A 24,200-nucleotide genomic window follows, 5' to 3' on the forward strand; every position below is an offset into this window, starting at 1 on the left:
CCTCGAAGGCCTTCTTGGGCCGCTTTCCGGGCCGCGGGCCTCCACCACCCGTATTCCCGTGGGGTCTAGATCCATCCCGGCATTCCGAACAACGGTTGCGAATCCTTTCCGGGCGGAAAGAAAAACAGAGCTTGTCAGATAGATCCGACCCGAACACCATCCGCTTCGCCGCCGCATCAATTCGGCGAGAGGCGCATTCGAATCTGGAAAGCACCAAACCCTAGCTTCACCACCACCACGACCACCACCATCTCCCATGGCGCCGACGGCGGCGGCGGCGGGGCCCAGCGACGACGGGCTCCGGAAGCTGGAGTACCTCTCGCTGGTCTCCAAGGTGTGCTCGGAGCTGGAGACCCACATCGGCGTCGGCGACAAGGTGCTCGCCGAGTTCATCACCGAGCTCGGCCGCGACTCCGCCTCCGTCGCCGACTTCGACACCAAGCTCAAGGCCAACGGCGCCGACCTCCCGGACTACTTCGTCCGCACCCTCCTCACCATCATCCACGCCATCCTCCCGCCGCCCTCCGACTCCCGCAACCCTAGCTCCGCGTCGCAGCCCGCCGCGGGGGGCTCCAAGTTCCCCGGCCTCTCCCGCCCCGACGACCCCGACCGCGCCCGCAACCTCCGCCTCGAGCTCGAGCGGGACGCCGAAGAGGCCGCCGCGACGGCAGCCCCCGCCCCCGCCAGGGACGACCGCGGCCGCCGCCGTGATGAGCGAGGACGGGACCGGGGTCGAGATGACCGCGGCCGCGACGACCGTGGGCGTGACCGTGACTATGAACGCCGCGGCCGTGACCATGACCGCAGCCGTGGCCGGGATCGTGACCATGGCCATGACAGAGACCGAGATCGAGCCTGTGATGGGGATCGACAACGTGGCCGTGACTATGGCCATGATAGAGACCAAGACAGAGATCACGACAGGGATCGTGAAGGTGAACGGCGGAGGGACCGAGATAAGGATAGGGGTAGAGACATTGACAGAGATATGGACAGGGACCATAGGCGAGGCAGGAGGTATGATGATGAGGAAGAACCAGAACAGTTTGGTGGAAGGAAAGAAGGCGCTCTTGTGAATTCCAGTGGCGAGCCAGAGTTGTACCAGGTGTACCGGGGTAGGGTGACACGGGTAATGGACACCGGTTGCTTTGTCAGGCTTGAGGATGTTCGTGGAGGACGTGAGGGTCTTGTTCACATCTCACAAATGGCAACCAGGCGAGTGGCCAATGCGAAAGAGATGGTGAAGCGTGATCAGGAGGTGTATGTTAAGGTGGTTTCCGTGAAGGGCCAGAAATTGAGTTTATCAATGAGGGACGTAGATCAGGATACAGGGAGAGATCTCCTGCCAATACAACGTGGTGGGGATGATGCACCAAGGGCGAACCCATCTGGTGGTAGTGCTAGTGGTGTTGGTGTGGGCTCTGGCAAGAGGCTGGGTCTCTCTGGGATTATGATTGCAGAGGAGGATGAGGTTGCACCTCCTTCACGTCGGCCACTTAAGCGGATGAGCTCTCCAGAGAGGTGGGAGGCGAAGCAGCTGATTGCTTCAGGTGTTCTGGATGTGAGGGATTACCCAATGTTTGATGAGGATGGGGATGGTATGTTGTACCAGGAGGAAGGGGCAGAAGAGGAGCAGGAGATTGAGCTTAATGAAGATGAACCTGCTTTCTTGCAGGGACAGAGTAGATTTTCGATTGACATGTCACCTGTTAAGATTTTCAAGAATCCAGAGGGCTCATTGAGCCGAGCAGCTGCTCTCCAAACTGCTCTCATAAAGGAGCGGCGTGAGGTTCGGGAACAGGAACAGAGAGCAATGTTGGACTCAATCCCCAAGGATCTGAATCGGCCATGGGAGGACCCTATGCCTGATACTGGGGAACGGCACCTTGCGCAGGAGCTGAGGGGTGTTGGACTTTCAGCTTATGACATGCCTGAATGGAAGAAGGAAGCCTATGGAAAGGCTCTGACATTTGGGCAAAGGTCTAAGCTTTCAATACAAGACCAGAGGCAAAGTCTTCCAATATACAAGTTGAAGAAAGAGCTGATACAAGCTGTGCATGATAACCAAGTCTTGGTTGTTATTGGAGAGACTGGTTCTGGTAAAACAACACAGGTGACACAATATTTGGCCGAAGCAGGCTACACGACCAGAGGTAAGATTGGTTGCACTCAACCTCGTCGTGTGGCTGCAATGTCTGTTGCTAAGAGAGTAGCAGAAGAATTTGGTTGTCGACTTGGAGAGGAAGTTGGTTATGCCATCCGCTTTGAGGATTGCACTGGGCCTGACACGGTAATCAAATACATGACTGATGGCATGCTTTTGCGTGAGATTCTTGTCGATGAGAACCTTTCCCAGTATTCTGTAATTATGCTTGATGAAGCGCATGAAAGGACCATACACACAGATGTTCTCTTTGGCTTGCTGAAACAGCTTATTAAGCGCAGATCTGACATGAGGCTTATTGTTACTTCTGCTACCCTGGACGCAGAGAAGTTCTCAGGGTATTTTTTCAATTGCAACATCTTCACAATTCCTGGAAGGACGTTCCCGGTAGAGATACTCTACACCAAACAACCAGAAAGTGACTATTTGGATGCAGCATTGATCACCGTGCTTCAAATACACTTGACTGAGCCAGAAGGTGATATCCTCCTTTTTTTGACTGGTCAAGAGGAGATTGATCATGCTTGTCAATGTCTTTATGAGAGGATGAAAGGGCTAGGGAAGGATGTTCCTGAGCTCATAATATTGCCTGTTTATAGTGCTCTTCCGAGTGAAATGCAGTCGAAGATCTTTGACCCAGCTCCTCCAGGGAAGAGGAAGGTTGTTGTGGCCACCAATATCGCTGAAGCTTCTCTAACCATTGACGGCATATATTATGTCGTTGATCCTGGTTTTGCCAAAATTAATGTTTATAATTCAAAACAAGGACTCGATTCATTGGTCATCACTCCAATCTCTCAAGCATCAGCGAAGCAGAGGGCAGGGCGTGCTGGGCGTACTGGCCCTGGCAAATGCTATCGTCTATACACTGAAAGTGCATACCGCAATGAAATGTCTCCCACAACAATCCCAGAAATTCAAAGGATTAACTTGGGGTCTACAGTTCTCAACATGAAGGCGATGGGAATCAATGACCTATTATCCTTTGATTTCATGGACCCTCCTGCACCTCAAGCACTTATATCTGCAATGGAGCAATTGTACAGCCTAGGTGCTCTTGATGAAGAAGGGCTCCTTACCAAACTGGGGAGGAAAATGGCTGAATTTCCACTGGATCCACCACTTTCGAAGATGCTTCTAGCCAGCGTTGACCTTGGATGCAGTGATGAGATACTAACTATTATAGCTATGATACAAACTGGGAACATTTTCTATAGGCCAAGAGAAAAACAGGCTCAGGCTGATCAAAAGAGGGCCAAGTTTTTCCAGCCAGAGGGGGATCATCTAACTCTGCTTGCTGTATATGAGGCGTGGAAGGCAAAAAACTTTTCAGGGCCCTGGTGTTTTGAGAACTTTGTTCAATCAAGATCCTTAAGGAGAGCTCAAGATGTGAGGAAGCAGCTTCTCACTATCATGGACAGGTAACTATTTAATTTTCAGTGGTTTGAACTAAAATCCTCTGTGAAGATATATATTCTTTGACTTGTATTCTTGTTAGTTTGCCGTGTACATAGGTCAATTTCTTCCAAGCTTGGTTTGCCTTCAGATTACTCTGAGTTCCTTGCTCTCCCCATTTGATTTAGATTATTGAGCGGATTAAATCGAATATTTTGGGAAATAAACTTAGCAAATAGCTTAAAACAAGTGGTCAATGCAGTACAAGAAAGTTTTTGAGGCAATGTATTTTCTTTTGAAGCATAGAGCAAATAATCCGTTTCAATAATCCAACGTATTATCTGAAAAAGAACATTTTATATTATTGTCAGCAATTGCCTGGTTTATTACGTTAGCATTCTTCATGTCTTAACCCAGTTGAGCTTTTCTGATTTTTAGTTAAAAGAAAAGCATAGTAGTCAAAAAAAGAACATGCTGCAATTACTTCAAAAAAGGGAGTAGGGAGGTGATGATAACTTGACCTACCCAAGGCCCAAGTTTAGATATTTTTTACTACAATTTATGTAGCTGGGTGTTTGTTATTTGTAAAATAATAGAAAAATAGTAATCTTTGCATATGAGTATATGTAGGTGGTCAGTTCTTCTATAATAATGTATACAAGTTCTAGATTTGAGGATAACTTGTTGCATTTATATTTTATTTTAGACTTGTAGTTTATTTAGTTGGGGCTCATTGCAAATTGAAACACCTAGTGCATATGCAATTATGCAGTGCATTGTGACAAGATGTATACTAAAGACATAACCATAAAAAAAGCAAAGTATGCATGGTAATTTGTATTATACTTTATTTCAACAATATGGGAGTTAGATCTGAAACTGGGTTGCATAATTAACAGTTTGCCCCGCAGTATTTACTTGATACCATGTTATTATTCATCAGGTTTTGCATAGTTTACAGTTTGCCCCCACAGTATTTACTTGATTGTGTGTAATTCATCAAATGGGGTTGATATATTAGTTTCTGTGGATGGACTATACTATTCGATCCCTTTGTTGTTGTTTTAGAAATAAAAATCTCAAGAGAAATTATTAGAGAATTGCTTCACTTGTTACCTGCTCTGTGATCGAGGTCTTTTGACCATTCTAGTTTTAATAGCATATTCCACCTTTTTAGATGAGCTGTTATGTGTTATGAGTTTTTCTTTTAAACGAGGGCATCTTATGAGTTCCATCGTTATACTAACAAATTCCGTGATTTTTGCAGATATAAATTGGATGTTGTCTCAGCTGGGAGGAACTTCACAAAAATAAGGAAAGCAATCACTGCCGGCTTCTTTTTCCACGCTGCCAGGAAGGATCCCCAGGAGGGATACAGAACCTTGGTAGAGAACCAGCCGGTGTACATACACCCGAGCAGCGCATTGTTCCAGCGGCAGCCAGACTGGGTCATCTACCACGAACTTGTAATGACGACGAAGGAGTACATGCGGGAGGTTACCGTGATCGACCCGAAGTGGCTTACTGAGCTAGCCCCGAGATTCTACAAGTCAGCAGACCCAACCAAGATGAGCAAGAGGAAGAGGCAGGAGAGGATTGAACCCCTGTACGACAGGTACCATGAGCCCAACTCCTGGCGTCTCAGCAAGCGCCGAGCTTGATGGCTCTCACCTGTACAATGTTCTGCATGTTCTGCGGCGCTGGTTCGATCAAATTCCAAACTGGAAATTTTGGTGTAGCTGTAAATATTAATGTGACTGTTGTCTCAGCTGTGTTTCTTACATATGACTGTTGTTAGCTGAGCAGGTATTGACACATGTAATGTAGCTGGACTCTGTCCTTTGTTGAGACAGTTCCCATGAATTTTTCCGTTTGCCTAAATGCCAACGTTCATCATTAAGTGATGCAATTTTCTGAGATAATTTGGATGGCCCGTTAATCATTTACCTGTTGGGTACGTCGGTTATTTATAACTTGTTAGTGAATTCAAATATTGCTGTGCGGACTGTTTATCGTTTCTAATGATTACGGAATGCTTATTGAAAGATTGACCTTTTTTATCTGCCTACATAGGATGAGAGATACTTATGTATGAAACTATTCCCTTCGCCCTAAAATATAAACATTTTTAGCTCTAAATTTGGATAACTATGTGTTTAAATTTATAACTAAAAGTTACTATATTTTATGATGAAGGTGTAGTTTTTTCTTCCAGGGAACCATTTGAAATAGAAGGGATGGGAGAGCAATGTAGATAGGACGAGCTTCAGGGACTATTTAAGTACGTACAGACATAGGATGATAGAGGCATGTAGACATAGGATGAGGTACTTCAGTAATCCACATCTTAAAATAAGAGTATAACTATAAACCTATAGATAAGAGTACATTTAGTGTTATAGTTAAAAGTCAATTTTCTAGCTATATATATATCTCCATAAGAGTGTTCACATTCATACCAGAAGTATAAGGATAGCACGTTTGAAACTTAACTATATACCTAAAGATAAGAGTATACTCCCTCTGCACATGCTCATACGTACTACCAGGGGTATCGTTACAATAATCCAAAATCAATTTTACTTTCGAAAAGAACATGCCAACCGAAATATTTCGAAAAGAACATGTCAACCGAAATATATGATGATCAAAGTTGATTTCGTCCGTCATCAATTTCTGTCCGACTTGAGATAAAGCTGAACGACAAATCGATCTCGTATTTGAAGGCCCCATTGTTTGGATTATGCTTATTCCTATAAGCCAAATTTTAAATTTTAGAACTTAATTTTGAATTTGACTTTTTGGTATTTTTTATCGTACTTTATTTTACAACATTTACTTTTGAGTTGCTAAGAACATGTATATAAAAGATTTGCGCACAAATAGTCTTTTATTTGGTAATAATTGATTTGGATAAGCACATTAATAAACGAAATAATGGGATGTGATTATTTATCCACCGACACATGTACGAATTAAATTGACTCTACCCGTTGCAACGCATGAGCATCTTTTCTAGTATACATATAAATAAAAAAATATGGATATAAAACTATGTATAAATATAAAGTTTATACTATCAGCTTCCTAGCCAGGGGGGGTCTCTACTTGGCCAGTTTGCTTATTTTCGAAGAGAAGGCGTCGCATTGTGCAATCGGTGAGCCAGCGCCTTCCTGGAAAGGCACTAACGTGCAATCATGCAGGAAGGTCCATGTGCCTCCTCGCTCTTCAAACCATGACCACGGTAAAGCGGAAACACCCGTGAACCTAGGTAGTGGACTAGAACTGCTCGGGCATGACAACGTGGCGTGTTTGTGGGTGTGCGTAACTGGTCAGTTGGTTGCCCTGGAACTAAAATGGGGCTCGTAGTCTATCTAGAAACAACCACATGTTCTGCATTAAAAGCATACCTGGCTAGATAAAGTGGGTCACCCCTCCTCGGAGCTTAATGCATGTTTTTCTCCGAGTGAAACGAATCTACGTTCCACGTGAATAGCCATAGGAACCCCTCGATCGTCCGGGAAGGGCTATCGTGGCATTCTCGCAGGCCTAGAAACAAGGACGCGGCCTAAGGGTCCCATGTTCTTGTAGATGCAGTGTGCCGGCTACTGAACCTGTCAATCCCACTTACTACAGATTCTCTCAAGTTGCCCCATTGAATGTCGAGGCGAGATTTCCATAACTCCAAAGTTAGGTTTTCAAACCACTGCTTTTGAAGATACAAGACTCTACATGTGGGTCTGGCGTGATAGTTTTCCTCAGCGGCTACATAGGCATTGGGCTCGAAGGACAAATGGATACTTATGATTGTAAACAATGTAAGACGTCTCCCAGCGGATAGTATGAGAGAGACAATAGGGTATAAGAGCGTGGCTAGAACTTAGTAGAAGGATTAGACCCTTATATCTCTCAGAAATCTTGTACACCTTAAGAGCTGACTACCCTGACGTAATAGTGAGAATACAGGAGTAGGGATCTCATCCTGAGAGTAGGCCCGAACCTGTATACTTGTTCTCTGTGTTACTTTTCTCTTTTCCAAACAACTCCAAAAACACCAAGGAACCCCAAAGCCTCTCTACAATCCCGGATCGTGGTTCCCTATGTTTGTCGGAACTAATCATATATATATATATATATATATATATATATATATATATATATATATATATATATATATATATATATATATATATATATATATATATATATATATATATATATATATAGACACACACACGGACAGCGCCACCCACAGGCGCTGCGCGCCACGAAACAAAATGACGCCAGACACAAATGAGGAGAGGTCAGCCCACCACCGACAAAATTCCACCAACAAGGCATCCAACCCACCTGCGGAGTTAAAATTTAACTTAGATACAGTTGGTGGTGGTGGTGCAGTGATATCGTTGAGGAGTTAATATTATGCGATGATTCAGTTGGTCTGAGTTAAAGTTTAACTTAGATACAGTTGGGTGGTGGGGTAAAACCAGCGGAGTTAAATTTTAACTTAGATACAGTTAGGTGGTGGGTGCGATGACGTCGTTGAGGAGTTAATATTATACATGGTTTCAGTTGATATGAGTTAAAGTATAACTTACGTACAATTGGGTGGTGGGATGCGATGACATGGTTTTGGAGTTAAAAAATTACTTGTTGTTGTTCAATTCTGGATGATATGTGATTGAGTCTGGTCGCTGCTGAGTTAAAAATTAACTCGTGATACAAAACTGCATGACATCGTTGAAGAGTTAATTCAGTTTGTATGAGTTAAATTTTAACTTATGTACAACAAGATTTTAACTCAACAAATACATCCTCACAATCTATAAGCGTAAGTTAAATTTTTGTCGGCACTTGCTCCGGACATCAACGGCGGAGCGTCATGGAGGTGTTCACCGCTGCTCCTCCATGTCCTTCGGTGTTCGAACTTGCCGCCGCGAAGGTCGCCGCCGTGTGCGTGGGGCGCAGAGCGGCGGCCCGATCCGCCGCCGCCTCGACTGTCGCCCGCAGTCGCCCCGTCACGGGATCCGCCGTCGAGCCGCCTGCATCCACGCCTGACACACACCACCACAGCCGGATCCGTGTACGTGGGGCGCGGAGCGGCGGCCAGATGCGCCGCCCCCTCGCCTCGCCATGCCATGTTGGATCCGCCGACGCCGCGCCTTCCCGTGCAGGATTATCCCCGGATCCGTCATCGCGCCGGATACGCCCTACCATGGCCGGATCCGCGCGCATAGGGTGCAGATCGGCAGCCGGGTGCGCCGCCTCCTACACGCCGTCAACCGTCGCCTCCACGCCTGCAGCCGTGCCGTACTGGAACTGCCAACGTCGCACCCGCCGCCGCTCGGCAGTGGAGGTGGCGCTCGACGTCGCGCCGCCAGCCGTGCCGTTCCGGATCCGCCCAATGCCACCACCGCCCGCAGCCACGCCCGCTCGCCGCTCTCATCTCCGAAAAAATAGGATCTGGATATGTGGTTAGTTACGGGATGGATGTACAACACTGGTATATATATACACTAAAAGTTGAGTAACATCAAGTTAAAATTTAACTTGGATTATGGGCGTGGAGGAGGGCACAGGTGTGGGGTGTCGTGAGTTAAATTTTAACTCAAATACGTGGTGGTGGGTGGGGGAAGGTGGGACAGGGTGGTGGTGAGGCTGTGTCAGGCGCCATCTAATACGTGGCGCCGGTAGTGTGTGTGTGTGTGTATATATATATATATATATATATATATATATATATATATATATATATATATATATATATATATATAACTACTATACAACACCCTTACGTGCCATTTAGCTAAATGGCTCTCCTCACACCACCCAACCCCCCACCATTTGTATGAATAATATTTTTACTCCCCTACCAACTCTCCCACCCACGTACATCCTGCACGTACATCCTGCCCATCTTCGTATAAGTAAATTTTTTTACTGATGCATGTCTATTTATATTAGTTGCAAGTGCTGATCCACAATTTCCTATTCTTTCTCTCTCATTCCTCATCCTAATTTTTCGGATCTAGCAATTCGCATCCACAGCAGGCGGTGAGAGGAGCAACACCAGTGACATCGACGGCCTTCGGTGAGCAGGCAACGACAGCCGACGGAAGCCTCCAATACGCAAGCAGCGGGATCCAGGCACTAGGCGAGGACTTGCTGGCGTGGAGCAGGCAGTGCCCACGGGATTTGATCGGCGGTGGCCTCCGGCTACTCCGCTTTCCGCCTAAACCGCCGGTGCCCAACGTCTAGGGTGGCGGCGCTCTAGGCTCACGGCCAGAGAGGAGCCTTGCTTTGTCCGGGGCCAACATGCAGGAGCACTGTCGTCGGTGAACCCCTCCGACCGGGATCAATCCATCGTCGCCGCCCCCCACCAGGAGCCTTGATCCTGCTTGGGTGTTTCTATGCCAACAACTACCGGCGGCCAGGATGGGAATGTGAAATTGGGGCTGCGGCTGAATTTGTATCGAGTTCCTCGCAGGCCCTTCTGCTGCCCTCTCTGCGTCCTCTTTGTATGTCAAGATGGTAGGGAAGCAGATCTTGCTCGACCCAGTGAAGGAGCAATTCGGCATGGATCCAGTGGTCAGAGACGAGGATTGAGGAGGTCGTCGCTAGCTTCTTACTGGTTTAGATGCAGAATGTTGCTGGGGAGAAGCATAGAGGAGGATGTCTCCTCCACGCTCCATGACCACCATGGCCTCGGCAACTCCGCGCACCGGGTGCCTGGGTCCTGTGTTGTGTATTGTGTTTATCCATTATTATTCTTTTTACTCTACAATGGTCCCAAGTCTCATTTTACTGGTGAAGAAAGGGGCTTTACTCCCGGTTGGGAACCCCCTATAGTCCCGGTTATACAACCGGGACTACGAATGTATCTTTAGTCCCGGGTGAAATAACCGAGACTAAAAATCCATCATCTTTAGTCCCGGTTGATCTTACCAAGTAGGACTAAAGACTTTTTTTTCCTCCTTCGGTTCTTTCTCTTTTATTTTTTTTTCAGTTTTTTTCTTCGTTCATATCGATTCATTCACAGTAAATATATTCATTCACAACATCACAAATTCATTCACACAGATTCATTTACAACATATACATTCACAGAACCATTCACATAAACATTCGCAAACACATTCACAAATCAACATCCAGAAATCAACATCCACAAATCATCAAAAAAGAAAAGAAAAAATCATCCACATATCTGGGCCCAGGAGGGGAGGGCGAGGCCGGCCTCCATCCTACCGCCCCTTGCCCGGCCGGCCTCCCATCCCGCCGCCCCGCGCCGGGCCGCCGCCGGCCGGACTCCATTCCGCCACCCCGCACCCCGCCGGTGCCGGGGCCGGCCTCTCATCCCACCACCTCGCGCCGGGCCGCCACCGGCCAGCCTCCATCCTGCCGCCCCGCGCCCGCCGCTGCTTCCGTCGCCGCACGCCGGAGGGTTGGGGAGGAGGAGAGGAGAGAAGGAGAGGATCCTCGGCGTGTAAGATGGCGAGGAGAAGGGGATCGGAGGAGAGGAGAAGAATAGATAGGGTGTGAGGAGAGGAGGAGATAGAACCGGAAGGGAGGAGGAGATATTTACCTCGATCCGATTCATGCGTACGCCTCGATCTCTCCGCGCATGCCGATCATTTTTCCCGGTTGGTACACCAACCACCAACCGGGACTAAAGATCAAAAAGTAGCTCTAACCTTTTTAACCGGGACTAAAGATAATCTTTAGTCACGGTTTTTATTGCAACCGGGACTATTGTGGAATTTGGTCGACCAACCAAAAATGGTTTCTCCAAATTTGTTTACTCAGGATGTTCAATTTATATACGGCATTAAGTGAGTAAAATATATTATCCACCGATCAATGAAAAATAATGGGGAGTGAAATTTCTTTCTAATCTTTATTGAGTAGTAAATTTTTAACTACCTGTACATAGAAGGGGAGTAAAATTTTAATTACGTGAGTAAAATTTTAACTACGTGTACATGTAGGGGAGTAATATTTTTATTATGTGAGTAAAATTTTAACTACGTGTACATATAGGGGAGTAATATTTTTATCACGTGAGTAAAATTTTAACTAGTATAGATAGATGAGAGTAAAAAAATTATTACGTGTATACAGAGGTCTGGTTGGTCTCATTTCACTGAGGAATTTTTTTACTGAAAGTAAACTAACGAATGAATGTGGGATTTAGCTGAGGAAATTGTTTACGGAGATTAGAACTATTGGATGAATGTGGGAAAAAGAATCCAAAAGATTAATAAAGCAATCGTTTTACTAACAGAACAAGTTTTCCTAAACAGATAATATACCCAGTAAATTTTTAACTTCATCCTAATGGAGCGGTGGGAGTATTTTTTAACACATACCAGAGAAGCAAGGTGGGCCTCCATGGCTCCATTAGAGAAACGGAAAATCAGGACGTGAGATGTTGTGAGCGCAAAAAAAGGAAAAAAGCGGGCGGGCCGCTGTTGTTACTGGCGTTACCTTGTTGGTAGCACGCCACATGCACTATGTAGCGTTACCGTGCGTGTATATATATATATATTACCCCATACCCACACATATGTATAAATATAAATATGTATAAACTTTACATATGTATAGAGGTACCCCATACCCACACATATGTATAAATATAAATATGTATAAACTTTACATATGTATAGAGGCGATGGACTGACCATGTGCCCGAGCCCACGTGCAGTCAGCCACACATTAGCTACCCCTTCCTAGGTCTTTGAGCGTGGAGAGTGGAAATGTACTGCCAGTTTCTATCCAAGGAAGACAGGGCACCACCCATCACTTGCCGGTGATGGGGTTCACAAGGAAGTGTGTAACCCAGAGGATTAATATTGGATGGGTCATTGATACCTCCATCTACCTTGGGCTAGGTATGAAGTATTATGGGCCTGTAAAATGCACAGCCTGCTAATTGATTAGGACTCAAGATTCAAGAGGCAGTTTTGGTGTAAGCGATCAAGATAGCTCAGATGAGAGCAGGGCCGTCGATCTAACTATCTATGCATGTTTGCAGGTGAAGTGGCATCATGGTTGTTTTGCTTTATAGGAGTAAATGTCCCTTAGTTTTTATTTTTTACGGTTAAAACAACAGGAGAGGCTCCTACTGCGCTATATTAAATATATAGATATTGTACAGGGGCGAAAATTTACGAAGGAGAGGGAGAGACAGAACATGAAGGAAAGAAAGAAGAAAAATTGAGACCAAAAGAAAGATCTAATTTAAGTTGTGTATCGATGATTGCCAACTGGGTTTGTTTGCCTCGTTTACTCTGTGCATATGCCGAGTAAAATCCTTCTTGAAATATGCTTTCCATCTGTCAAAGTTGATCGGTATGTTGTTGAAAATGACATCATTCCATCTGGCCCAGATAAGCCAGCATCCAATTCCTATGACCTCCATAAAAAAAGAGTAAGGGAAGAGACTTCTTGCTATTGTGACCATATTCATGAATTCCTTAAGTTCCATGTTATACCAACGTGGTTCCAGCATTGTTGGGCAAAAGGGCATGTGAAGAACAGATGAAGGTAGTATTCAGTTGTTGTAGAATCGCAAATATTGCATCTGGCTCCCCCTTGGGTTTTGAAATTTTTTTTTGGAGTTCTTTGGTGTTTAGTCTATCCATAAGCAACAACCATAAGAAGACCTTTATCTTCATTGTGCATTTACTTTTCCATATCAGAGTGATCGAAATCTCTGGCTGAATGTGGGCAAAGAAGAGGTCATACATTTTCTTGGATTGGAAGTGGTTAGGCTTCCACGTGTAGTTCCATTGGTCAGGATCAGTATTGAATTATATTGCTTGGATGGAGCTTGCCAAAATTTGCCATTGAGAAACAGCTTGTGCGGGAAGTGGGACGTAAAAGAGGTTTTCTATCTCATTTGAGAGTTTGAAACTCCTGAAGGAAATGCCTTCTTGTCTTGCATATAAGTACAGAAGGCTGAGTTGGTTATAGTTATATAGAAAGAAAGGATGTACTATTATTTACCACATCATGCCTTGGTACTAGATGGGCCATTTCGAGGCCCAAGTTCAGCTAGTGTACGCATTAGGAAGGATGAACCATGTCGTGGGCCTTTTTGCTAGATGGGCCATTTAGAGGACCAAGTTCTACTAGCTAGTGCACACATATTAGACCATATGGCTCAGCCCGCTCTCAGACTACATTAGAAACCACCCGGTTCAACACACGCTTTTTTTCTAAGAACTTGGAATATCTAAATCCTCCAATGTGTTTACCCTTTACCTAGTTGGGACCAACCAAAGTCATCTCGGGGAAAGAGGGGAAAATCCCCCATTGTGAGGCTCATTTGTCAATCCCATGGACCGGATGCGCGACTGTCTGATCACACAACTATGTGCCAAGCCAACTGCGCTACATGCAATCCTATATGTTGCTGAAAACTGGAGCAAAATATATTCCATAGAGGTTGTAAGTTCAAGTGATATTATTTTGGTTTTGGTTACTAATTGAAAATCTAATTATATGAGACTAATGTTTCTTTGAGTAGTATCATTTACATCTGAAATTAAAAAATAATGATGAGAGGTTATCATCCATCACCAAAGAGAGAAATGATTGGAATATTTTGGAATAAATGATAACTTGACTTTTATGGGAATAACCTTTCACTCTATGTAAATTATCAACCCTATTATCAACTAGGATATTTCCTGATAATAAGATATGATAGAAATGATTTCTTTGGCAATGGACCTTAATCACATCAAGGATGAAATCCAGAGATAAAGCGATATGTATCATTTCTTATCTCCATCTACATTTTGATAGGCTCATGTATATGATTATCATGTTATTGATATATTCATGTGAGACTAATGTTTAATTGAGCTTAATCTTATTTAGTCTCCTCTATATTGAAAACATGAAAACTATGAAGATACGTGTTTATGCTTATCTGATCTATATCTTTTCCACATGACTTCTATGTATGTATCGGATAAACTCCCATTGGTTCAACTTTTATTCATACATTTGCCTCTCACTGAAATATTTTGTATGCATATATTCAGGGGAAGCGAATCCTATACACATTATGCATGTTCTGGATCCATGTTGTTCACCTATTCTTTATATTTGATCTTTGCAATTGAGCTCGCTTGCGTATATATGACACTTTGTGGTGTTAATGAATGCTCGACAATTTGATTTGGGCAATTGGTCATTTGATCCTATTTCGAAGCCAAACTACCAATCTAACCCAACTTTTTCTAGTTTTCTTATTTGACCACACTTTCCAAAATCAAAGATAAAGGTTGACTCTATTACGTTAGGGCGAGTTAACAGTGTTAACTAATGGGCAAATAGTCCCTTTACCCTTACTTTTTTTGACACTATTATATCAAAACATGCATATATTCGAACCTTTTGACGTATTTGTAACGAATTTGATATATCTTTCACATTTGACACAAAGCTTGACAGATTTGGCTTCAATTTGACAAAATTAAATCAATTTAACAAATTTGACTTCAATTTGATAGATTTAAGTAAACAAAATTTGACATAATTTTGGTAGATTGATTTTGGTCTTGCAGTGGTGAGAAAGCATTATGCAACACCAATTGTCAGGACGATCAAATATTGATCAAAGAGTAAGCCAATTAGCCAAGAACAACAACACCATCATCTCCTCTCTGCACTCATCCTGCTTGTCCCTCCATGCAACAGCCGTCGCCGTTGGCAACCCCTCCCTCCGCGCACTGATGCAACCATCGCCTCCCTCCCTCCGCACACCAGTGCCGTCGTTGCCTCCCTCCCTCTGCACGCCAGTGCCCGCCCCCTCTTTCTCCTCACCGAGAGAGATGAGCCAGAGAGAGAAGGGAGGTCAGGAGATGCCCAAATGGATAGGGTTGGAGTGAGGGTTTTTTTGGTCGGTTTAAATAATTATTATATTTTTTCCTTTTTTTCTAAATGAAACCCTAATAGGGTAGTGCAAATAGGGTCAGGCGTTATGTTCAATTTTGAAAAGCAGGGTTAAATACGCAAACTAAGAAAAATTGGGTCAGATCGCTAGTTAGCCTTCAAAATAGGGTCAAATGATCAATTGTCCCATTTGATTTATATATTTCATATGCAATCGATTGGTCATCAAGTGGAGGATGATGACCGATTTGTTAGGAGTAATAGATTTCCTTTAAATCTTGCAAAGGAATAAATCCTACCATGATGAAGTTAAAGGTAGAACCATAGCTTGATGGTCATCAAGTAAAAGGCATCATTTGTGTTGATAAGGATGGAATCAAGCTCATAATGACAAGGTATTCTTGATAAAGATTGACCAAGACTACTATATGAAGATGGTTCAACTGAATATCACAAGTGTTGATCATAGAGCAGGAATTGACCCCAAGTTGGATGAGTGCAAGGCAAATATATGATGAAGCTAAGAATGATTTTCTTAGTCTTTTGTTGGTCTTGATGTTTGGAGCAAAGACCGGGTTGCTACATAGGCATCATATTATTAAGAGGGATCAATGATTAGTGGCTTGATTTGAACCATGTGCAAATCACTCAATCTTATATGCATGATCGTTTTCCTTAGCCATGCACATTAAGGTTTTTTATGGTTTGAGTGAGGAGTCCGGGTCGGATCTTGATTCTTTTTAGGCTAAACTAGAGCCTTTGACATACATGTGGTGAGACTTGTTTAGATGTGTATCATGCTTGGCTTTTATATCTTGTCCACCCGCAAGTCTCGTTGGAGTTGGTTGTGTTGACAAACAGAGAGTTGGCCATGTTTAGGTGTGGTTCTAGGCAAGTGTGGCGAGTTTTCTCAAATTCCAAACAATGAGAGAAGTGGGCATGTCCAATAGGAGTGAGTGGCCTCATGTGGGTATGTCTGGTAGAGTATCTTTTGGAGTTTGAGCCCTATATCCTTGAGAAAAATTGTGACTATTAGATGGATTGCTCATAGGTGGATAGCCTTATGAACAAGCTTTCCATAAAGTGCAAAAAATGTTGAAATAAGATACCCGAGTCATGTGAAATCGTCTTTTTCTGATAGACGGTTATCTTGAAAAGTGGCACGTGCTCCTACTGATGGGTGAATTGCGATCTGACTAGGGAGATAGAGCTGAGACCGATCAGACCAAGCTAATGGCGGTCTAACCGAGCTAAGAACAGTCATACCAGGCCACCCATGGTGGTTAGACTCCCCCCCTATGATGTGACAGGTAGCAGCTAGTATTCTACTTGTTGTCTTGATGGCCAGTCTGCTTTTTGCAGCCTGACCGATATACCACTGTGACTTGTGGATTTTGCCCCAAATGGCTAGTTTGTCTTGGCGCGTGTATAAAGGCATCCTCACTAGCAGCAAGAGCAAGGTTTCTCGCACTTCATTGCATTATCTTGAGCCCTTGCAAGAACTCTCGCACCCTTGTGCACTTAGTTTATCTACTACGGTGTTCGAGAGTGAACTAAGCCAATCCAAGTGCATTTCTTCATTGTTAAAACTAGTGTGATACTTGACCATGCATCCTCAGCAAGTATCCTAGATATATTACTCTTGGAGGTTGCCACCTCGTGGATGGCTTGCAGGAGTTTACCGCCTTTGGGAAGTCATCAACAACCTACACATTGAAGCACATGGCGAGGGGAGCCAAAGTCGGTTTGGGCGTCCTTGTGGTCCGTCCAACCTTTTGGCCCACCTCTCGGCCACTCCTTCGGTTGGGTAGCTGCCTGGTGATTCCCCTACATGTTGTACCTTAGTTGGGCTCAATCGTAGGTGGTTTTGATTAATATGTGGGCCCTCCAATTTGTGTACATCAAACAAAAAAAACTTGGTTGTGCATTCAGCACAACTTCTTTATTCTTTATCCCTAACCTGATTATATGCTATTCCCAATATAAACTCTACCTAAATCATTCAATTAACAGAGTGTTTCATCACTAGCAAACAAGGATCATAACAAAAGAGTAAACAAACATTGATAATTTCCCTTAAAAACAATGAAAGGACCTCCGATATCTTTGTCCCTTGGTTATTGTGATAAGAGCAGCATGAAAAAAAAAATGAACAATTGAAACTTATCATTTAATGACTCGCCGCATAATGCGGAAATTTGGTTTTTGAATTTTTTATTTTAAACAAAATAATACATGCCCATATATTTAAAGAAAACGACAAGATAAGGTGCATTTATTTGCTGCTACATAAAAATGATTCGATTCATTATGATACGATTAAATGCAAGCCATCTTTCTTTGCACTATTTAAACACCACAATGGCTAGGTGCATCCTAAGTTCTATTTCTTTCTTGCAGAAGCATCAAGGATTGCTTGCTTCGTGCTTCTCTTGCTATAGTTTTGAATCTCTTCACTTGAATCTCATCTTCACTTCACAATGTCAACTATCCAGGTTCCTAATCCTACCGACCCCGAACTTGCTCAACGGCTTGTTCTTGATCTGCTAGATCCAGATCTCAGAGGGCATGCTCTTGCTGAACTACGCAAGGTAATGCATATTTTTCTTCATTATCTATTATAACTATTCTTTTTATTTGAGATTAAAGGGTTGTATTGTTCGTAATTTCATATTTACTCATATAATGAATACAACAGTAAGGTCCCCTTTCTTGGTTCAAGATTTTCAAAAGGCAAATATTTTGCTAAACATTATTGGAAGACATCGGCCTCTCTAGCAGTAGATAGATGCAAAAATCGAGGTTTGAAAGATGGATTGCCTAAAACACATGGAATATATATATATATATATATATAGAGGGGGGGGAGGGGGTTGCTAGGAGATCACATGGGCCACGCTTCCACTAGTTGCTTGTGCCAAACCAATGAAACCATGGCAGTGTTGAAAATAGATAATGAAACCATGGCAGTGTTTATGGGATATGTATTCTAGTTTCTTGGCTGTGTTGATTTTGGAAAGAGCAAAAACCTTAATTGCTTTCTCTTCTTCTAGCATTAGAGGACCAACAATGGCTTTTGGAAAAGCCACCAAAAGGATGCCTGTTTTGTCGCAATGTCAAAGTAGACAACCGAAACAAAATAGATCTAACTAAGAAACTTAAGTAGTATAAACTTATTGCAGTGTAGAAATCCAAAATCACAACAATACAAAATTTACTCACATTATAAACTTCCCTTTTTTTTCTTAAATGGAAAGTCAACACATGACCAGAAACGTTGTGCACACTGCATACAAATTCTAAAAAGCTAAAATAACTGACAACATATATAATAAACAAACCAAATATCCTAATTAAGTAAATAGATATCCCCCATTAATAATAACAAACAAAGGAAACAAGAGTCTTTGAACAAAACACAAGAACTAAAACCAACACATAAAGAAGCATAACATTTATATAAAATGGAAATATTTCACTGCATTCCTTAGCAAAGCACTGCTTGAGATAGTGGTACTTGCATGATTTTTTTCATAACCCATGCAAAACACACAACAAATAGCTAGTAGCATCAGCAAAAAGCGGTGGCATGGGATATGTTCTACATCATGGTGGGCCAAAACCCTGGTTAATATGTAAGGTCACTTAACTCTGGGTCCTTGGTGATCTAAGATATTAATTATTTCTATTATCAATAATATTTTCATAATAATTCACCAAAAAATATTTTTTTTTATTTTTATGTTGATTGATTTTGTTGTGGTCCTTACATAAACAATATTCAGTTATTGTCCTATTACATTGTCATACAAAGAAAAATTATGCATTTGTAGTGATGTTGTTGTCTATATTTTTAGAAAAGGGAGATGTTTCCAGATTTGGCTCCACTATTGTGGCACTCTTTTGGCACAATTATTGTGCTGCTACAGGTAACATTCTTGAGTAGTAGTTTATCCATTGTGTTGTATGTCCATGATCAATCTTTTGTTGAGGAGCCCCTCAACACCCCCCCTTCCCCTCCAAAAAAAAAGTGTTTTAGTCAACCATTCTCCACAATTCAGCAATTAAAACACAATTGAGTTCTATCATATCTCAATTATGGGTTAATGTGATTTATTAATGTTTGAGCTCACTTTTATTTGTGTTAATGGGTACTCATATGTTTTTATTCTTGCTATAATAAATAGGAGATTATAGTAGTCTACCCTGTCCTTTCACCCCCAACATTATCATTACTTGCTTCAAGTCGAGTCTGCAATGCGCTTGCACTTCTTCAGGTACACGCTAAGAAGAATACAACACCACTAGAAAATATTAAAGCTGCTATTTTCCATATATCATATCTTATGTCACCTTTCCTTTTTCTTTTTTACTTTCTTTTCTTTATTGCAGTGTGTTGCATCCCATCCCGAGACTAGGAGCCATTTCTTAAAAGGTAATGAGCACAACCCTTTGTATATCATATCTGAAACTTTTGATGTGTATTGTTAATTATTTTCCATCCTACCTAAATGTTGCGATTCATTATCATGTGGTACTAGATATTCCATAGGTCAGTGTAGGCCTTGCTACCAATCTAGATAGTTTATAGTATTTTTTTTCACTTTCATGGTACAAACCTTTTGAGCTTTGGATTGGTTTGTAACATTCACCCTTTCGATTCTTTTTATTTTCAGCTCATATTCCATTGTACCTATGTTCATTTTTGGAAAATACCAGCAAGACCAGACCTTTTGAATACTTGCGGCTGACCAGCTTGGGTGTCATTGGTGCTCTTGTGAAGGTAATACATACTGGAAACTTTGGCAATAAAAAAAATCAGTTATTACTCTGAAAATTCTTTAGCAGGTAATGAAACCTTTTTTCTTTGCATTTAAGTTAAAAAAAAGGAGGGATAGTTCACTACCTCCACTACAAATGGTAAATGTTTGATTATTCATGAGAAGTGCAATGAACAGTTCACAATTACTTGGTGTATAATAAGAAAATCCTTACTACAAAAAGTAGCGTTCACTGTAATGTTTCTTCTTACTGTCTAAAAGTTTTTGTCATGTATAGCAGGATTTGATGAATTCATATAGTTTATATCCAAAATAACTGGCAAATATATTATCAGCACATGAGACAATTATTAGCATCACTGAGGTTTAATAAATTCAACTGTTTGTTTCAATTCATACCAGTAAAACTAGTACAGATATCTCAATAACTTCTTTAAAATTACTCCCTCTATATTTAAACATATAAACATTATTAACCTTACCCCGTCAAAATTTAACCATCAGTAACCCTCAAAAATGGAATAAATCATATTTGGTATATTCTTCTTTAGAGTAAATTTCAGTGTGGTCCATATATTTTTACCCATGTTGCAGCTTGGATCATATCTTAGCCAAAGTTTTCACTTTGAACCACTTAAACTTACCATTTGTTGTCCAATCTGAAATTTACTCTTTTCGAGTAAATTTTAGTGTGGTCCATATATTTTTACCCATGTTGCAGCTTGGATCATATCTTAGCCAAGGTTTTCACTTTGAACCACTTAAACTTACCATTTGTTTCACTCTAGTCCATCTCTTGTCTTCTCCACGTCCGATGGGCCATCAGAGATGTGGCAACACCATTGCTCCCCCCCCCCCACTCTTTCTCTCTCTGCTATCTGCTGCATCGTGCCCAACTCCAGTGGTTTGATCTGTAGGGAGAAGGAGTAGTGCAGCAGTGCCCAACTCCTGTTGCCTACTTTAGAGGGAGGAGCTAGCGAAGCGTGGGGTCGAGCGCACAGCTGGCACACCAGAGGTGCTAGTAATGGACATGAATGGACTGATGGACCTCGAGCAAGGGAAAGGGTGGACATTGGACAGTTTTGAGCTCCTTAGCTCATTCGGCATCCGCACAAGCATAACTACATAAGCGGTGGCACTGCCGATCCTGATGCATTGTTTTGCTTTGATCTTCTCACGGCAGCTTGACTGCAACATAACGCCAGCTACAGGCACACGAGCGGCAGAACAAGGCACGTAAGCATCAAAGTTGGTTTCTATTTGAGTCAATTGCCTGGCCATGCGAATCGTCTTGCCAGTTGCCACTGGGCTCTCAACACATAGCACATAGGAGCCATCATTGGTTTGATCTAATCCAGCATGATATATGCCGTTTATCCCCTTATGATCAGTGCTCACCTCATCCTTCACCCTGGGTGAAATAGCCATGGTAGCAGCTCAAGGCAGTACCCCACTACACCTAGTCCAAACTGGTATGTTTTGGCAAGGGTAGATGGTGCTAAGTGAAAAGTGTTGATAGACCCTTGCCCATTGTGCAACTATGGTAATGAAAAAGGGTCCAATCTGAAATTTACTCTTTTCTTTATAAGTACTTATTATAATTATAATTTTGTTAGATATTATTGCTATATTCTTATATAGAAATAGTGGTCATAGTTGCACACCAAAAATTAAATAAATTCAAGAATGTCGTATATTTAGATACAGAGCTAGTATGAACTTTATGGTTCAGTGTTGTATAGTTTGCAGTTGAAGCCAAATTAATTTGTATCTATGGCTAAAATGGCAAAGCCTTGAAAAAGGACCTATAATTTTCTTTATGTACATGCAACATAAGAAACCTTTCTTTCTTTCTTGGGGTGTTCCACAAACATGCCTATAAAAAATGAAAATGAAGCTTCTTTTACTTTTTGTTAGATAATGGATTAAACCGGCCTCTACATCGAAACGGATGTACATAGCCATAAGCTTCTTTTACTTGTGATACATGCAGGCTGAAGGTACAGAAGTCATCAATTTTCTACTGCAATATGAATTTGTTCCTCTCTGCCTGCATGCCATGGCGGTAGGCAGTGAGCTTTCAAAAACTGTAAGTAACCAGCCATATCAATCCTCTCCTAAAATAACATCACCTTTAATTAATTGTCTTTTAGTATTCTTTCCTATGTAAAGTTTGATAGGAGCACATTTTTATTTTCAGCTAGCATCAGCTCAAAGTATAATTTGTAGCAATTCATTTATTGATATATAGTGATTCTTTGTATACTTTGGGTCTTGCTGTTTTGGAATACTTTGTAGCAATTCATTGATTGATATAATTGTACCAATCTAACAATCTAGATATTGCCATTTTCTTTTTGTTACCTATGTATTAATCATGTATATATCTATGCTAAGTATATCATATATATATTTGCATTTTTATATGTGTGTTTTCAGTGACATACACTTTGATTTCATTCTGGTAAACTTATTAGAAATTGCATCCATTCACTGATTTACTCACCTATATATGCAGGTGGCAACTTTTATTATTGAAAAGATTGTCTTGGATGACGCTGGGCTTGGTTACATTTGCGCTACTGCTGATCGGTTCTTCGCTGTGGGGACTGCCTTAGCAGGCATGGTGACCTCAATGGATGACAAGCCCTCCCCAAGGTTGTTGAAGCACATTATCCACTGTTACCTTAGGATCACAGACAATCCTAGGTTTGTTTCCTCACTTTCATTTTGCAGAATTATCTTCATTTTTTCAAACTTCTAAAGCCAGCGATGCCATTTCGATCTACCTCCTCTGCAATGTTCCAGGGGCTTGGAGGCACTGCAGACTTGCCTTCCTACCACACTTATAGATGGGACATTCAACAATCTTACTAAGGTGAGTTGTGTATTGTAGATAAACATTTTCACTAAAAATTACTACTACTTCCATCCCCAAATTATAATAATTTTTAGCTATGTACCTGGATGGACAAGATATACAACCAGAATTTATTATATTTTGAGGTAGTATGTATCATCCAACTGAAGTACTATTAGACTAGGCTGATAATTGCAATCAACTCTGAATATAAATTTGTTTTACTACAAATGCAGGATGACCCTACAATGCAGCAATGGCTCCAAGAACTGTTGGTCAAAGTGAGGAGTGGAAAAATGGGAGGACTACCTCCTCCAGTTCATGGTCACATGCCGAGGGTTTAAACCAACCTGGTTGCTACAAGGCAATGAAATGATAAACTATCCTCATGTGAATTGCAGCTAGGGAATAAGGAAAGGTCATGCAAAAGAATCACTTTATGCTTTCGTTGCTTTGAACATCTAAAAATAAAATAAATTGGAGAAGCACTCTTGTATTGATACTTCTTTGTGACATGTTGGGTGTTGGTTTAAATTCTTCTGTAGAATTTAATATATTTTGATGATAATGTTGAACTGTTGCAGGAAAATAATTTGAGTTTTGTTGATCATGTTTTGCATGATCTGGAAAATTGAGGTTGATATGTTTTTATTCTTGTGGGGAAGATTTTTTTTTTTTTTTGTTCTTTTGACAACGGAATGCGGAAGGATATACTATTATTATTGACTAATAATTTTACTGAGATTTGCCAAGGTCAAGAATTAAGCATTGCTGAAAATTTATTCTTGATCCAATGCTCCATAGGTCTAATGTGAGCTCCAGTACTCCAGATATGTCTTTCTTTAATTACTATTCATATGAGCTGCAATGAACAGATTATCTTTTGAAACCTGGTTGGAATTAAATCCAAACATTGAATTCGAAATGCTTCCCCTTTCCGTCATTGCAAGAACTAATCGAGTGACTCGAATCCGTTATACTAGAAAAAAAAACTATTTGATTTTGTTTGTTGATTTCAGGCCAACTGAGACTAACTCATCCATTGACGAGGTCCACCCATGGCCACACATACATCTTGACAAACTCGTAT

At 41.9% G+C, this 24,200-nt stretch overlaps 2 protein-coding genes across 2 annotated transcripts; both read left to right on the forward strand.

The window, feature by feature from the left end:
- The first annotated feature begins 160 nt into the window (after window positions 1-160).
- LOC127762318 (probable pre-mRNA-splicing factor ATP-dependent RNA helicase DEAH5) lies at window positions 161-5,498 on the forward strand. The gene is made up of 2 exons (XM_052286793.1): window positions 161-3,585; window positions 4,827-5,498. The coding sequence occupies exons 1-2, from the start codon at window positions 257-259 to the stop codon at window positions 5,218-5,220; spliced, it is 3,723 nt and encodes a 1,240-aa protein (XP_052142753.1). The 5' UTR covers window positions 161-256; the 3' UTR covers window positions 5,221-5,498.
- A 2,943-nt stretch (window positions 5,499-8,441) lies between these two features.
- Window positions 8,442-23,454, forward strand: LOC127762494 (uncharacterized). Its single transcript, XM_052287013.1, has 10 exons — window positions 8,442-8,942; window positions 17,965-18,060; window positions 19,327-19,398; window positions 19,657-19,746; window positions 19,862-19,904; window positions 20,146-20,252; window positions 22,244-22,339; window positions 22,769-22,959; window positions 23,059-23,128; window positions 23,347-23,454. The coding sequence occupies exons 1-10, from the start codon at window positions 8,442-8,444 to the stop codon at window positions 23,452-23,454; spliced, it is 1,374 nt and encodes a 457-aa protein (XP_052142973.1).
- The last annotated feature ends 746 nt before the right edge of the window (window positions 23,455-24,200 follow it).

This window comes from Oryza glaberrima, chromosome 2 (assembly GCF_000147395.1).
Source record: "Oryza glaberrima chromosome 2, OglaRS2, whole genome shotgun sequence".
In the NCBI taxonomy this organism is placed as follows: Eukaryota; Viridiplantae; Streptophyta; class Magnoliopsida; order Poales; family Poaceae; genus Oryza; species Oryza glaberrima.

What these genes read in the sequence shown, in the direction of transcription:
- LOC127762318 (XM_052286793.1), top strand. Translation starts at nt 257, where the DNA reads ATGGCGCCGACGGCGGCGGCGGCGGGGCCCAGCGACGACGGGCTCCGG. An exon ending in CTTCTCACTATCATGGACAG is followed by an intron (nt 3,586 to 4,826) that starts GTAACTATTTAA and finishes TGATTTTTGCAG; the next exon opens with ATATAAATTGGATGTTGTCT.
- LOC127762494 (XM_052287013.1), top strand. Translation starts at nt 8,442, where the DNA reads ATGGAGGTGTTCACCGCTGCTCCTCCATGTCCTTCGGTGTTCGAACTT. An exon ending in ATGCGCTTGCACTTCTTCAG is followed by an intron (nt 19,747 to 19,861) that starts GTACACGCTAAG and finishes TCTTTATTGCAG; the next exon opens with TGTGTTGCATCCCATCCCGA. An exon ending in AGGATCACAGACAATCCTAG is followed by an intron (nt 22,960 to 23,058) that starts GTTTGTTTCCTC and finishes GCAATGTTCCAG; the next exon opens with GGGCTTGGAGGCACTGCAGA.